Below are 14,319 nucleotides of genomic sequence, written 5' to 3'. Positions count from 1 at the left end.
CCCCACGGGCTGTGCCCCCGCACGGGCTGTCCCTCCCCACGGGCTGTCCCTCCCCACGGGCTGTCCCTCCCCACGGGCTGTGCCCCCGCACGGGCTGTCCCTGCCCACGGGCTGTCCCTCCCCACGGGCTGTCCCTCCCCACGGGCTGTCCCTCCCCACGGGCTGTCCCTCCCCACGGGCTGTGCCCCCGCACGGCGCCGAGCGCCGCTGAGCACGGGAGCCCCCGGGGCTGTTCCGTCGGTGCCGTGTCCGGCGCGGGGGGCACAGAGCGGCAGCCCCGGCCTGGGGCGGGCCCGGAGCGGGGCAGGGCCGGGGGCGGTGCGGGAGGGTCGGGGTCGGTGTCGGTCCATCTTTTGGTGTCGGTTCCGGTTCCGGTTCCGGTTCCGGTTCCGGTCCCTCCCCAGCCCCTCCCGTAGGGGCGGTGCGCGGTGTCGCAAAGCGTCGCGAAGGCGCCGCCAAGCGCGGCGGGCATGGCGGCCTAGCGCGGGCCGAGCCGGGCCGGGCCGGGCAGTGCCGGACCGGGCCAGGCCGCGCCGCCCCGCCCGCACATGTGGCCGCAGCAGCGGCTGAAGGCGCTGCCGGGGCTGCTGTCGAGCAGTTGGGCGCGGCGGCTGCTGCTGCTGCTGGCGCTGCTGCTCGCGGCCTACTGGTACCTGGGCGCGGGGCGGGCGCGGGCCGCGGGCGGCGGGGCCGAGCCGGGCGGGCCCTCCGCGCTGTGCCTGCGGGCGGCCCTGGGCGCCCGCCGGGGACCGGCCCCGCACGGGGATGCGCTGCCGCTGTCGCCGCCCGGGGCCGCGGCGGGGCCCGCGCTGGCGGGGAACGGGTTCGTGCTGCTGGACGCGGCCGCGGGGCGGCTCTGGGTGCGGGCGGCGGGGCCCGCGGCGGGGCCCGCGCTCGCCACCGAGTTCCCCGCGCTGGTCCGGCTGCGGGCGCTGGGCGGGCGCGGGGAGGCGCGCGCGGCGCTGGCGGCGCTGCGGGACGGGGCGGTGCGGGCGGTGCGGGGGCTGCACGCCGGGCCCGGCCCCGCCGACTGCGTGACGGTGCGGGAGGATGTGCTGGCGCACCGCGCCCGCCCGCGCCTCTTCCTGCAGCGCCTCCGCGTCGCCAACCCCACCGCCCGCCCCGCCGCCTTCGAGGCCAGCGCGGCCCCCGCGCCCGCCCCGCGCTTCGCCACCAGCACCGAGCGCGCCGGGGAGCGCCAGATCGCGCTCGCCTCGGGCCGCATCGCCCTGCCCGGCTCCGACCGCGTCGTGCTCCTCGCCGTGGCCGCCCAGAGGCTCCCGGGCCGCGTGCTCGTGGCGCCGCAGTCGCAGTGGGAGGACACGGTGCTGTCCGTGGTTCACACCTCGGAGCCGCTGGAGCCCGCGGGGCTGGAGGAGGGCACGGCCCGGCTGCGGGAGGCGGCCAGGAAGGAGCTGCTGGAGCTGATGCAGGTGGGGGTGGAAGAGCTTCTGCAGGAGCACCAGCAGGCCTGGTCTGACCTGTTCACTTCAGGTGAGGAAGGGGCAAAGCTCAGTGGCCTGGTCGCTGTGAGGTGTCCAGAGGCTCCACTTCCCCTCGGGGGCTGTGGGATAGCGAGAGTGTTCCTGGTTTGGAACCAGGGGAGTGCACCCGACTGCACAGAGGGAGCGACAGCAGAACGTGTCTGGTCAGAGCTCTGGGCGTGGTGCCTTCTGTGGCTCGGGAGCTTCACTGATCTGCCCAGCACACGAGCTGGAAATAGACCCGACCTTCAGTGACAGCATAAAAGACACATTTCTGCACGGGAGTTCAGGATTGTCCTTAACAGCACAAGGATGGCTTTGCTTAAGATTCCAAAGATGGTTTTTGTAAGATTTTAATGATCTTGCTGCCCAGGTAATGTAGAGTTTGCCATTTTATAGCCAGTAAAAAGACAGATGTTCCCTTGGCAGCTCATTCTTGCAGAGTCATGGTGACAGGGGGCACCTGTGTGTCAGAGCAGCTTTGTCTTTATGGGATTTGCCTTTCAGCCTCCAAGTGCTGAGAGATCTCCTTGGACAAACACAAGGAGACGTTTCCCTGGGTGGTTTGTGGGCAGAGGGTTATTGGGTGTCACAGAGAGCCCCTGAGCACTGCACACAACGTGCACCTCTGATCTTTCCCCCGGTGATGCCCCGGTTTCTCTGGTTGCAGGGATCGAAATGAGGAAGATCACGGATGCTCACACTCCCTCCAGTGACACCGTTAACCTCACCCTGTACTACGTGCTGTCCACGGTGCCGGCCCCGCTGCTGGACCCCGCGCTGGGCGCCGAGGAGCGGGCGCGGCTCGAGGGCAGCCTCGGCTACGCCGACCACTGTTTCAGCGGCCACCCCACCATGCACGCCCAGCCCCTGTGGCCGGCCCGGCTGGGCAGCGTGGCCCAGGTGCTGCAGCTGGCAGACCTGTGGAAGCTGACCCTGCAGAAGCGGGGCTGCAGGGGGCTGCTGGCAGCGGGAGTGCACGGGCTCCTGCAGGGCATGGTGCTCAGCTTCGGGGGGCTGCAGTTCACCGAGAACCACCTGCAGTTCCAGGCTGACCCCGACGTGCTGCACAACAGCTACTCCTTGCGCGGCATCCGTTACCACAAGGACTTGATCAGCCTGGCTGTGCTGCTGGATGCTGAGGGGAAGCCCTTCCTGCAGGTGTCCGTGAAGCCCCAGGAGCCCGCGGCGAGGCTCTTTGCCTGCGAGGCCGGCTGCCTGAACGAGCCCGTGGAGCTCAGCGCGGAGGCGCGAGGACGCACCTTCCCCGTCATGGTCACCCAGCCCATCACGCCCCTGCTCTACATCTCCACAGACCTGGTGCACCTGCAGGACCTGAGACACACACTCCACCTCAAAGCCATCCTGGCCCATGAGGAGCACATGGCCAAGCAATACCCAGGCTTACCCTTCCTCTTCTGGTTCAGTGTGGCCTCCTTAATCACTTTGTTTCACTTGTTTCTGTTCAAACTCATCTACAACGAATATTGTGGGCCGGGAGCCAAGCCACTCTTCAGGAGTAAGGTATAGGCTGCTGCTCTGCCTGCTGTCCACCGAGTGTTGTCAGCCTGATGTTCTGTCAGCTCTGCCTGGGCAGCTTCTGTCTTGGACTGAGAAAATTTTCAGTCTCTTGCAGCAAGCAACGTGTGACCTCTTCTTGCAAGAGGGAGGGTCAGGGCAGGGGTTGGAGCAGGAGGGCTCAGACATTAGGAATGAGAAACTCATCAGCTCTCCTTAGATTTGTAAGCTGCAGGTGGAGGTAGCCACAGCTTTCTGTCCTTTTTCCACACCTCAGTGGAGGACATTGCTTGTTTCCAAGCCAGGAATGTCATGAGATGATGTTTCATGTTCTGCAATACCAGAAAGCTTGTGAGAGCTGCTGTGTGTCTGTGCTGTGGGCAGGTGTGCACACCTGGGCTCAACGTGTGACACGGCACAGCCACGCCCAGGTGCAGGTTGGGGTTCTCAGGTGAAGGTTCTGACTTTTGGGGCTCCTGGTACATGTTCTATGGACACTCAGCATCCTCCATCAAACCACCTTTGCCACCATTGTTTGGGGAAGGAGCTGAGTTGGTGTTTCTCCCATTCAGACAATGCAAAGCTGTGTCAAGGAAAGTGCTGAGTCCTTTCTGCTGTGAGCTGAAGGCTCTGCTGCATCTCACTTGGGTGTGAAGAATTTGAAATTCTTGGTGTGAGTTGCCTTAGAAAACCTGTTGGTAGTAAAAACTCAGCCCAGAACAGACAACAGCTGGTGAGTTCTGCAGGTAATCCTGGGACTCTCTGGTTGTGTGTTGATACAGAGGGGAAATGCAAGGCCAGACTGGATCTGCTGTGTGGGCTCCTTGTGCTGTTCAAAGGCTTCCCCTCCTGAGGGCTGAAAAGAGTTAAATGTAGCTTGTGTTAAAAAAAAGGAAATAAAAAGGAGATAGTTAAGTAGAGCTGTCAGAGGAAAGGTTATAGCTTTAGATTGCCCTGTTATTCCAAATCATAAAAACAAATTCACTTTCTGATAGCTCAGGCCAGACAGCAGGTACTGGACTAAACCTGACAGAGAGCAAATAAGGGCTGATTACAGGAGTTGGAAATTCCCCTGCCAGCCCAGTGGCTTTGCCATGTTGGGCCCTGGGGGTCAGGCCTGAGCCCAGGCAGGTGTGAACACTTGTCATCCCCTGAAGGAACGGGTGGGAGGTGCTTGTGGCTGGACAGACTAACCCAGGAAGAGGGGTGAGATGGATCTGCGGGCCAGACAACTGCAGCACAAGCCCCTGATCATGCTCCAAACCTTAGTGCAGAGGAGGAGGGTGGGGGGCTGTGGTGTGCACAGTGGCTTTGTCCCAGAATGTGTCCCTGGAATCGGGTCATTATGTCCTTTTCACTGTTGTCTCTGGTTGCCTTTGTCGTCTCCAAGACCTTCTGCCTTCTCCCAAGTGACCTGTGCCCGTTGCTGCAGGTGACTGTCCCTGGCTCTGCTCACTGAAAGGCCCAGAAGCTTCACAGCCCAGCCCAGGGCTGAGCCAGCACCTCGTCCTGGACACTGCAGGGTCTGCAGTGACAGCAAACTCTGCTGCCTCCTCCTGCCTGCAGCTCCTGCCCGTGGAGATGGTGCAGATCCAGGGCAGGAGTGGGCCCTGCTGAAGTTCAGCATCTCTGGAGCACTGAGAGGTGGATGGTGTTGGAATAAACCCCAGTTCCATCAGCCAGCTGGGCCCAGCCCTGTGACCAGCCCTAGTCCTGCTTTCAGCCTCCACTTGCACAAGACATCTGACCACTTTGCAGCTGAGAACAAGGACCTTCTGAAAGCAACAATCCTTTTGTGCCTTGCTAAGACAGGAATCTGAGGGTGTGGTGGTTGAGGAGTTCATGCCAGAAGCTCCTGTAACAGATGCTTCCTTTTCCCTGTCAGCTGTTCAGTTCCCCAAGAGTAATCCATTTGGTGAAAATACTTGAAAGTACCAAGTTCTTTGATATTTTGATTTGCTTGATTTTTTTAATTCTGCAGGAAAATAAAGAATGATGATTCCCTTCAGAGAGTTAACTGGAAAACTGTAGTGGAACTTCCTTTCTGATACACATTTTTTAATTTATTGCTGGGGGGAGGGGGAGGATGTTTATAATTTTGCCTCCACTTCAGTAACAGTCGATGGAGCTGTAGATACCCAAGTGCTGGTAACAGGTTTTTCAGCCTTTATGACTGTAGAGTGTAAAATCAGTTTGCTGAAATTATTTTCTGGATTTACACTTGGAAATGCTGATGTGCAGCTTCCCTACTCTAAGCCTCCTGAGACTTTGTGCATTGATCTGTTTGGGCTGTGGGGGGAGACATCCCACTTTATAGTGATTTAAAGCTTGTTTGGTTTTAAAATACCAAAGCTGTTGTTTCTAAATAAACACCTTTCAGTCTCACCTGATTGCTGAAGTGTAGTTGAGTTTTCTGGTTGTTTTGTCTCTGTTCTCTCCTGCCCTTGCTCCCCACCCTCCTCTCTGGCCAGTATTGACTCCCAAAGTGCTTGGATTCTAAGAGAACACAGTGTGGAAAATAATATATATAGTTGGGTCTAAGCTGCAAACAGGAATCTGGAAGGCACAACTAGAGAGAGAAGCACACAGGGTCCTGCTCCTCTCCATTTCCCTGCTCTGGATAACCTTGTTCTCCCTGAGAACATTGGCCAAGGTTCAGTTTTAGGAACAGGAACAGTCCCAGGTAATGACCAAACAGCAGATTTAATGACCATTCACAGGGGATGAATTTGGCACAGCTGGTGCTCCCAAGGAAAGGCTGGGGCAGGATTTAACTTTGAATTTTAATTTTATAGAGGTTACTCTTTGGTTTCAGACAAAAAGCTCCCTCAGAAAAGTAGATTTCAATGTCTGTATCTTACCTGCAGGCAATTCCACTTACTAATTAGTTCCCTGCGAGGGAATTAATTAAGGGAGGCAAGAGAGTCCATGATAAATTGTGTACATTGTGTGTTAAAGAGGTCTTTGCTATTCTGCTGTAACAACATACCAGAAGCTGCTGCAGTTCAGGGGCTGCTCAGCCTCTGACCCATCTGGCAGGAGGAGGATAAAGAGCTCCCAGGGTGCTGCTCCCAAGGCCCCGTGGGGTCACTGGGGCTGAGCCTTTGGGTGTTCCTGGCACTGAGGTGGCCACAGAGTCCCAGGAAGACTGTTCAGACTTGGCCTGGAAAGGGCAGATAAACAATCATTACATAAAGCCTGAGTGGAGCAAAACAAAACAGCTCTGGAGTGTTTTGCATTAAATACATTATGATTCTTCTGATCATTTCCCCTACAACAAAAGAACTGTCTCAGAATTCCTTCTCAAAGGAGAAAGGGAAAAAGATCAGGGGTTTGGTGCTTAGAGCAGAAGGTTCTATTTGTGAACAGAAATACTTCAAGAACTAAACAAAAGTCCACGTTTACAAGCACACAATAAACCAGGAAAGTTGAAACAGTAACTGACCATCCAAAATGTAGTTTCAGTTGTAATTCAGTGAGGATGATGGTGACATGGGAGCTGAACAGCATCATAAAATGTTTACCTTGTAAATTCAGACACTAAGAGAGCCAACTAATAAATGGAAAAAAACTTAGGACTAAGTTCTGCACTCAGTTAATTCTGGTTTCTGCTTTTGTCAGATAATAAATACAAGATGCCAGGACAGGGTTTGGTTGATCCAATTTGCAATTCAGAATGGGGCTTTCTCAAGTGCTGTTGTCTGGGCAGGAAAATGCATTCCTGAGGCAGACAAAACAGCAAAGCATCCTGTGCTTCTGCCTTCCACATGTGCTCCAGACATCTCCCATCCAGAGCAGCACCTACTGCTCTGTGGAGGCTGCAGAAATCAGGGATTCTGCTCTTTGCTAGTGCTGACATTGAACAACAGTTTGATTTCAGGATGTTTGAGCCCCTGGTTTGGTCTGTACTTACAGCACTGCTCTGCTTACAAAACTGGTGGTTTGATATTTGTTCCCATTCTAAGTTTGCTCCCTGTGTGTGAGCTGGGACAGAGATGTTTGGGTTTTAAATGACCACAGCAGTTTCTCAAGGGTTAGTGGATGGAAATGTGACAGAGGATGGGAAATGCCTGGAGGAGAAGATAAAAGGGGAGACAGAGCCAAGGGTAAGGGTTGATATCAAGTAATTCATCTCAAATGTCAACAATGAATTACAGAATCACAGAACATGCTGAGCTGGGAGGGCCCCCCAAGGATCAGCAAATCCAGCCCTCAGCCCTGCACAGGCCCCTCCTCAAGAGTCCCACCCTGTGCCCCAGAGCAGGATGAGGACACTTCCCTCTGAGGCAGCAGCTCTGGGGGGTGTAAATGCCTGCTCTGCCCTGTCCCTGGGGATGCTTTACCCCTCTCCATGCCCAGCCCAGGTCACACTGCTCTGGGGGGCACAGCCCCTGGGCAGGGCTGCAGGAGCCCCCAGGGCTGAGCCCCTGAGCTCACAAGGGGAAGCAGCCCAGCAATGAGTCTGACTCAGCACATGCACCAGGATTTCTCCCTCTTGCAGCACAGCTGGTTCCTGCTGTGGCTTCAAACATGTTCCACTTCAAAGTGAGCACAGTCTGGTTTCCTGAAGGTCTGGTGAGCTGGACACGTGGAGCTTGAGCTGGGAAAGAAGATAAAGGGTTTCAGCCAGCACAAAGTGGAAGATGCCATTCACCCCAAGAGAAAAAAAGAAACCCAGAATAAAATAAAACTTCAAGCAATCACAGAATTATACAATAATTAAGGCTGAAAGGAGCCTCCAGAGATCAACTAATCCAACTGTGCTGACATGTCTGAATCCATCACTGTCTGGATAGATCAGACATTGCTGACATGTCACCACGTGGTAAAAAAATTCATCTACCATTTTCCTTCTGAGAACACCTTTGTGATGAACTTTCAAGGCAATGGAAAGGAAAACAGCTGCTACAAATAATAAGCAACTAATTTGGAATCCTTTTAAACCAAGTTGTTTATATAGCCTGGCTCCAAGGTCCACCTAAATGGGGATTTTTTGACAACTTGTGTATATAAAAAATTATCCCACAATTACACAAGTTTTCCATTGGTACTGGAATAGCTCTGCACTGTAAGTCAGGTGTCCCAGAGATAAAGGAGACCACATAAAATGGTTTGTGGAGTGGAGGCTGCAGCACACAGGAACCAGCACCATGTTTGGAGTCCTCCTGGCTGTGGTGGCTCTGGCACCTGCAGGTAAGTGTCCAATCTCTGCATGAGTTTCAGGAGTGTCCAATCTCTGCATGAGTTTTAGGAGTGTCCAATCTCTGCATGAGTTTTAGGAGTGTCCAATCTCTGCATGAGCGTCAGGAGAAAGAGTTAATTGAAATCTAGAAACAACTTTCCATTTAAGAGAAAGCAGAGCAACAAAGCAGACAGAGGGACAGCCCAGGCAGTTAATGGGCAAAGGCCTCTTGAAACAGTGACTGGGTGCTGGGCTTTCCATCTCTTACAGGCATTTTTTACTGCTTTTAAAACACAAATTCTCTGTATATTTTCCAGCCCTTGGCTGTGGGGTTCCTGCCTACCCCCCTCTCGTGTCCAGAGTTGTTGGAGGGGAAAATGCAAGACCCTACAGCTGGCCCTGGCAGGTTGGTCATTCTGTGCCTCCCCTGGAGCCCCCGGGGCTGTTTCCTCCCCGCCCAGCACAGCTGGACAAACCCACCTCTCACTTTTCCTTTGCTGCCTCTTGCCTGCCCTGACTGAGGTTTTGGCTGTTCCATTCTGATCAATCCCAAAACTCTCAGCCTTTCTAAGAAAGCTCTGAATGTGCCACCTCTGGCTGGTTTTTGTGTTTCAAGTCAAGTAGACTTGGCTATTTAACAAGATAAATTTAAAAGCTCAAGCTTTTGGATGATGGGGAAGGAGGGAAAGCTTTTTTGTGCCCAGGAGCTGGAAACTTGTTGCTCCAAAGCCTTCCACCCTCTTGCAGCAGCGAGTTGTGCTCTGGGTGCAGGAATAAAGTGCACCAAGGAAAACCCTGTAACAAAACCCTGAGCCTTACTTGGTCCCTTGATCCCAGGCCTCTCTCCAGTACTACTCCAATGGCAAGTGGCATCACACCTGTGGAGGGACCCTCATTGCCACCAACTGGGTGCTGACAGCTGCCCACTGCATCAGGTGAGGAACGGGGGGAATCTGCACCCACAGGAGCTGAGGGAGGGGAAGCAAAAACGCAACAGTGCCAGTTCCCCCTCCCAGGGAAGAGCTCCAAGTTTCAGGTCAAGTTCATCATTCCTGAGATGGGAGGTCACAGCAGGGATGTTCTTCCTGAGCCTCTCAGGGGGCAGAGCAGCAGCTGCAACCCTGAGCTTTAACCCTTTCCTTGCCAGTTCTCGGACATATCGAGTGCTCCTTGGGAAGTACAACCTGGCAGCTGAGGAAAAAGGGTCAGTTGCACTTTCTCCTGAAAAGATCATTGTCCACGAGAACTGGGACCCACAGCACGTTTCAAATGGGTGAGTTGGTGCAGGTATTTTGCAGTTTACAAATCCAGGGCAAAAATCAAACTGCCCAAATCCCACCCCTGGAGCTGTGGCAGCAAAAACACTCGGAGCCTCCTGTTACATCTTGCAGTGGGGCTTCTAAATGTTTGCTCAGAGATGAGAGTGGAGTCTCCAGTTTATACCTTTACCCTCTCAAGAGAGTAAAGAGCAATTAACAATATGAATAGTTTACTGATTAATTGGGTTTTCAGATGCCACTTTGCATGCCCATGCCTGGGTGAGAAGCTGTTCTGTGCAATGACACCATTTGTACAGTGAAAGGGAATGAAGTATTTTATACAACACTCTTTGGGCCCTCCTACAAACATCATAGACACTATTATTGATCAGAGGTATTAATATCTGTAATATCTAATAATTAATATTCTTGCTGAAGGACCTCATGCCCTGCTGGAGGGTAAGGGCATTAGCAAAGAAATCCCCTCAGTTCCAGGTCCCTGGAGGGAGTTCTAACACATCCTTTGTTTTGGTGAAAAAAAAATCTATAAAAGACAACTTGCCCTGCAGGAAAGGGGACAGTTCTGCAGCAAATGCTCTGCCAGTCCACAGGTCTCCCCATTGCTGGGGAGTGCAAGAGTCTTTCCCACTTTTGCCTCCTTGCCCCCCTGCTGCTCACTGGAATAGGCCAAGTGCTGTTTCCTGCTCCTGTGTCTGGATCCATTTGCAAAGCTTTTCCCCCTGCCCTTTCTCTGCCCACTCACACTGTGTGTGCCCACAGGTACGACATTGCTCTGATCAAGCTCCCTGAGCAGGTGCCCCTGAGTGCCCAGATCCAGCTGGCCTGCCTGCCCCGTGCCCAGAGCACCCTGCCCTCCAACACTGCCTGCTACGTGACGGGCTGGGGCAGGCTGCAGAGTGAGTACCTGCCACCTCCTCACCTGGGGCAAACCCCAACCCCCAGAGGTGCCTTCTGCCCTGAGACTGGCAGAGACTGTCCCTGGTGCTAAATGTGGGGGTGGAATTTGTGCTATTGGGCCCCCCTTCACTCCCAAACAGGATTTCCGCTGCCTTTCAAGTTTCCTTTGCCTGTAATGGGGCTGGGGGTGCCCAGAGGGCCCTTCTGAGCTCTCAGGAGCTGTTGTAGCACAGATGGGAGCAGTGCAGATGGTGCATTTGCCAATCCCAACACACCTTCTGGGTGTCTGAAAAGACACATGGGGGAATAAAAGTGAAGGGAAGAAAATCTCAGAGGCCTCAGCAGAGTGCCAGGAGGCAATTCCTGAGGGACAAGTAAATTGCAAACCCCTGAACAAAGAGCAGCCCTTTATTTCTCTAACAATGAGACATTTTCTAATGCAACACAAATTTTTAGTAAGTTAAGGCTTTTTTTCCCCTTGTATAAGAGAATGGAGAGTCTTACCTGGATGGATGGTACCCAGGGCCTGGGGGAGCCTCAGCAGTGGGGTTTGCTCTTCCTTCAGTGCCAGGTGGGACCCTGAGCCCTTTTTCTGTTCCCTCCAGCCAATGGACCTCTTCCTGATGACCTGCAGCAAGGCCTTCTGCTGGTGGTGGATTATGCAACCTGTTCCCAGCCCTCCTGGTGGGGAAAGACAGTGAAGCCCACCATGGTCTGTGCTGGTGGGGATGGAATCATCTCCAGCTGTAACGTGAGTGCAGAGAACACCCTTCCCAGAGGGGGCACACCCAAACAGGCCTGATGGGAGGGAAAGCCTTAAAAAACCCCAGAGAGCAGCTTTCCCACTCCAAGTGCCACTGACTGTGCTCCCTTTCCTCCCAGGGGGACTCTGGGGGCCCACTGAACTGCCAAGGGGCCGACGGCAGGTGGGAGGTGCACGGCATCGTCAGCTTTGGCTCTTCCCTGGGCTGCAACTACTACCACAAGCCCTCTGTGTTCACCAGGGTCTCTGCCTACAACGGCTGGATCGAGCAGGTGAGGCTCTGGCTGCTCCTGGAGGACAGGACACTTGGATTTGCTGAGGTTCCCTCTGACTGGGATTCTCCCCCTTGCTCACTGAGCTGTATCACTGTTCATTCAGCCCTGACCAGCCAAAAGTATCCTCTTTTTTAAATAGCTATCCCAATTACTGTCACTTTTAAATAAGCCTTAACATTCAGGAATGCATTCTCCCTTTATCCCAGAGCTGTATTTGTAGTCACATAGATTTTACTGTGTATTTCAGAAGTGGTTACTCAAATCTGCATTCATCAATGCACTGGTGGTTTCAGTGGCATCCTGGAAGGCAGCACGTGCTGCTGAAGTCTGGAACATTAAGTGGATTTTAGTTTAATATAAACTTTGAGAAGCAAAAATCTTATTTCAGTTATTTGAATCCTGCACCTTGGAAGCAACACAGACTACTCACAAATTCCTGCTCTGATCTGATTCTGATTTCTGATCTGATTCTCATGATCTGATTTCTCATTTGCTTCACTTTTTTGTAGGTTATGGCAAACAACTAATCCAAAGGGAACTGGATGAGAAACATCAAGAAGGAAAACAGTTTGAATAAAGTCATAACCACGACACCTTTGGTCACAAAGAACTGGGAAACGATGCTTTTAACACCACCAGTATTAACCCCAACGACAAGGCAATAAACAGTATTTTTTGCAAGATGAAAACAAACCATGTCCCTGTCCCTCCTTCCTGGGTCCTGCCAGCCCAGAGCCTGTCCCTGGGGAGGGTGGGCAATGCTGGGGGCACTCCCAGCCTGTCCCTGGGGAGGGTGGGCAATGCTGGGGGCACTCCCAGCCTGTCCCTGGGGAGGGTGGGCAATGCTGGGGGCACTCCCAGCCCGTCCCTGCTGAGGGTGGGCAATGCTGGGGGCACTCCCAGCCTGTCCCTGGGGAGGGTGGGCAATGCTGGGGGCACTCCCAGCCTGTCCCTGCTGAGGGTGGGCAATGCTGGGGGCACTCCCAGCCTGTCCCTGCTGAGGGTGGGCAATGCTGGGGGCACTCCCAGCCTGTCCCTGGGGAGGGTGGGCAATGCTGGGGGCACTCCCAGCCCCTCCCTGACGAGGGTGGGCAGTGGGAAGAGCCAGAGCATCTCTGAACACCCGTGGGGGTCACGGGGAGGGGAGAGGAGGCACCGCAGGGTTGGAGGCGGCGGAGGCTGCGGGAGGGACCCCCCGAGGCTGCGGGAGGGACCCCCCGAGGCTGCGGGAGGGACCCCAGAGCCGCAGGGCAATGCCCAGCAGGGACGGAGCGCCAGGGCCGGGCAGGTGAGTGCCCATGGGGGGTTCGGACCCTTGGGATCTGCGGGCACAGAGAGGGCATGAGAGGGTTCAGACCTGGCACAGCGAGGGCAGGGGCAGGGCAGCTGGTCAGCCTCCTCCTGGTCAGTCTGAGGGTATTCAGGTGCCAGGGAAGGGCTGGGAACGGGCACTGTCGGCTCCCACCGACACAGCACAACCAGAGCCATCACTTTTAGCCTGTGACAAATGAAAGCCCCTGTTTATAGTCCTTCCAAAGACAGGCAGTATAAAATCAAGGTGGATTTTGGTTGTGTTTTCTCCCTCCCTCCGGCACATATTTAAGAGTAAAACAAATAATGAGAGTAAATGAGAATAAAACGAATTATTAAAAATGGAGGGCAACGACCCAAAGGTGAGGGGTGGATGGAGTAAGGGAAGGTTGGAGGTTCACTGTGGAACAGAAATGCTCAGAGATACATCTTTGTAGCCTTGCAGTTCCTTTCAGTCAGATATTTTGCAGTTGTTACCTTTGGACTGAAAATAAATACGTATATTATTAAACATATATTGTATTAAATGAGTAAGAGAAAACAAGGCTGCCTCTAATCTTTGGGGACTGTCCTTTCATCACTTTTTCTCTGCTTTACAACCACTGAGCCCAATTCTGCTGTGGGGAGCACATCAGGAACTCCTTTTGCCTGATCTCAGCCTCTGCTGAGAAATAATAGGCCTTTTTGGGTTTTATTTTCCTTATTGAAATTGGGATTTCATCTGTCTGAAAGAGCAGGAGATCTGAGGAGGGTTTTTTTTCCAACACATTTACTATGCAGGGGTTTTCATCAGTGGAAATCAGGGTTACCAAGTTTTTCAGGAGTCACCAGCTCCAGCAAAACATCCAGAGTTGTTTTCATGGGTATCATTATTGTAAGATTGTGAGTGATGGACTAACAGTTCTCAAAATTAAAATCACTTAAAATCTTAAAAGTTTGATTAAAAAATTCAATAGTTCCAGTTTCACTGGAATAAGTAGCCCTTCTTTTCAGGAGCTGCAAGAAATGCTCCAGGGATCAGACAACACCTCTCTTGGTTTTCTAATTTTTTTTAATTCTTTTTTTAGCTGTTTTCCCTCCTCCAATGCTGGTGGTAGAAAAACAGTTCAAAGGATTTTGACAGCATGCACAGTCTCCCTCTGCAGCCTCCTCGCAGCCATTTCCTTTGATTTGAGCAGCAGTTTGGAAATGTGGAGGAGCACAGGGAGGGCCCTGCAGGAACTGACCTCCTGTGAGAACCTTTGGGCTGCTCACCTCATCTCTGTCCTGCAGGAGGAAAGGCACAGCTGGCTCTTCCCAGCAGCAGACACGAGGAACAGATCATTCCATGCTCTGCTCTTGGGGAATTTAAACTCCCTCTGTAGAGCAGGTGAAGCAGAACTGAACTGTGAGAATTGCCAGTGCAAGGAGGAGAAAATCTCCAATTGTCCATTTTACAGCATTGACTTGAGACACAAATTAAACGTCTCAGAGAATAGTGAAGCCAGACAGGTGCTGTCCAGAGTGACCTCTGAGCTGCTGGAGCGTCTCAGGAGTCCCCATGAAGACCTCAAAGCCATGAGACACAACCCTGAGTGGGCAGACCCAGCAGCGTTTAAACTCCTCCTGC

The 14,319-nt window shown here is 53.5% G+C and overlaps 2 protein-coding genes across 2 annotated transcripts; both read left to right on the top strand.

The window, feature by feature from the left end:
- Positions 1-380: 380 nt before the first annotated feature.
- On the top strand, positions 381-5,392 carry KIAA2013 (KIAA2013 ortholog). The gene is made up of 3 exons (XM_071575550.1): positions 381-1,494; positions 2,155-3,008; positions 4,435-5,392. Exons 1-3 carry the CDS (start codon positions 549-551, stop codon positions 4,459-4,461), a joined length of 1,827 nt encoding a protein of 608 aa, XP_071431651.1. The 5' UTR covers positions 381-548; the 3' UTR covers positions 4,462-5,392.
- A 2,760-nt stretch (positions 5,393-8,152) lies between these two features.
- Positions 8,153-11,926, top strand: LOC139681838 (chymotrypsin-like elastase family member 2A). The gene is made up of 8 exons (XM_071575551.1): positions 8,153-8,195; positions 8,502-8,590; positions 9,022-9,119; positions 9,332-9,457; positions 10,224-10,360; positions 10,967-11,112; positions 11,244-11,396; positions 11,909-11,926. Exons 1-8 carry the CDS (start codon positions 8,153-8,155, stop codon positions 11,924-11,926), a joined length of 810 nt encoding a protein of 269 aa, XP_071431652.1.
- Positions 11,927-14,319: the final 2,393 nt, after the last annotated feature.

The sequence above is a fragment of the Pithys albifrons genome, chromosome 22 (assembly GCF_047495875.1).
Source record: "Pithys albifrons albifrons isolate INPA30051 chromosome 22, PitAlb_v1, whole genome shotgun sequence".
NCBI classification, from domain to species: Eukaryota; Metazoa; Chordata; class Aves; order Passeriformes; family Thamnophilidae; genus Pithys; species Pithys albifrons.
Note: the sequence above shows the minus strand (reverse complement) of the source record. Positions and strands in the feature narration are given on the sequence as shown.

Coding starts and splice junctions, on each gene's coding strand:
- KIAA2013 (XM_071575550.1), top strand. CDS start 549: ATGTGGCCGCAGCAGCGGCTGAAGGCGCTGCCGGGGCTGCTGTCGAGC. Junction 1,495..2,154: donor GTCTGACCTGTTCACTTCAG/GTGAGGAAGGGG, acceptor CTCTGGTTGCAG/GGATCGAAATGAGGAAGATC. Junction 3,009..4,434: donor AGCCACTCTTCAGGAGTAAG/GTATAGGCTGCT, acceptor CCGTTGCTGCAG/GTGACTGTCCCTGGCTCTGC.
- LOC139681838 (XM_071575551.1), top strand. CDS start 8,153: ATGTTTGGAGTCCTCCTGGCTGTGGTGGCTCTGGCACCTGCAG. Junction 8,591..9,021: donor CCTACAGCTGGCCCTGGCAG/GTTGGTCATTCT, acceptor CCTTGATCCCAG/GCCTCTCTCCAGTACTACTC. Junction 9,458..10,223: donor CCACAGCACGTTTCAAATGG/GTGAGTTGGTGC, acceptor GTGTGCCCACAG/GTACGACATTGCTCTGATCA.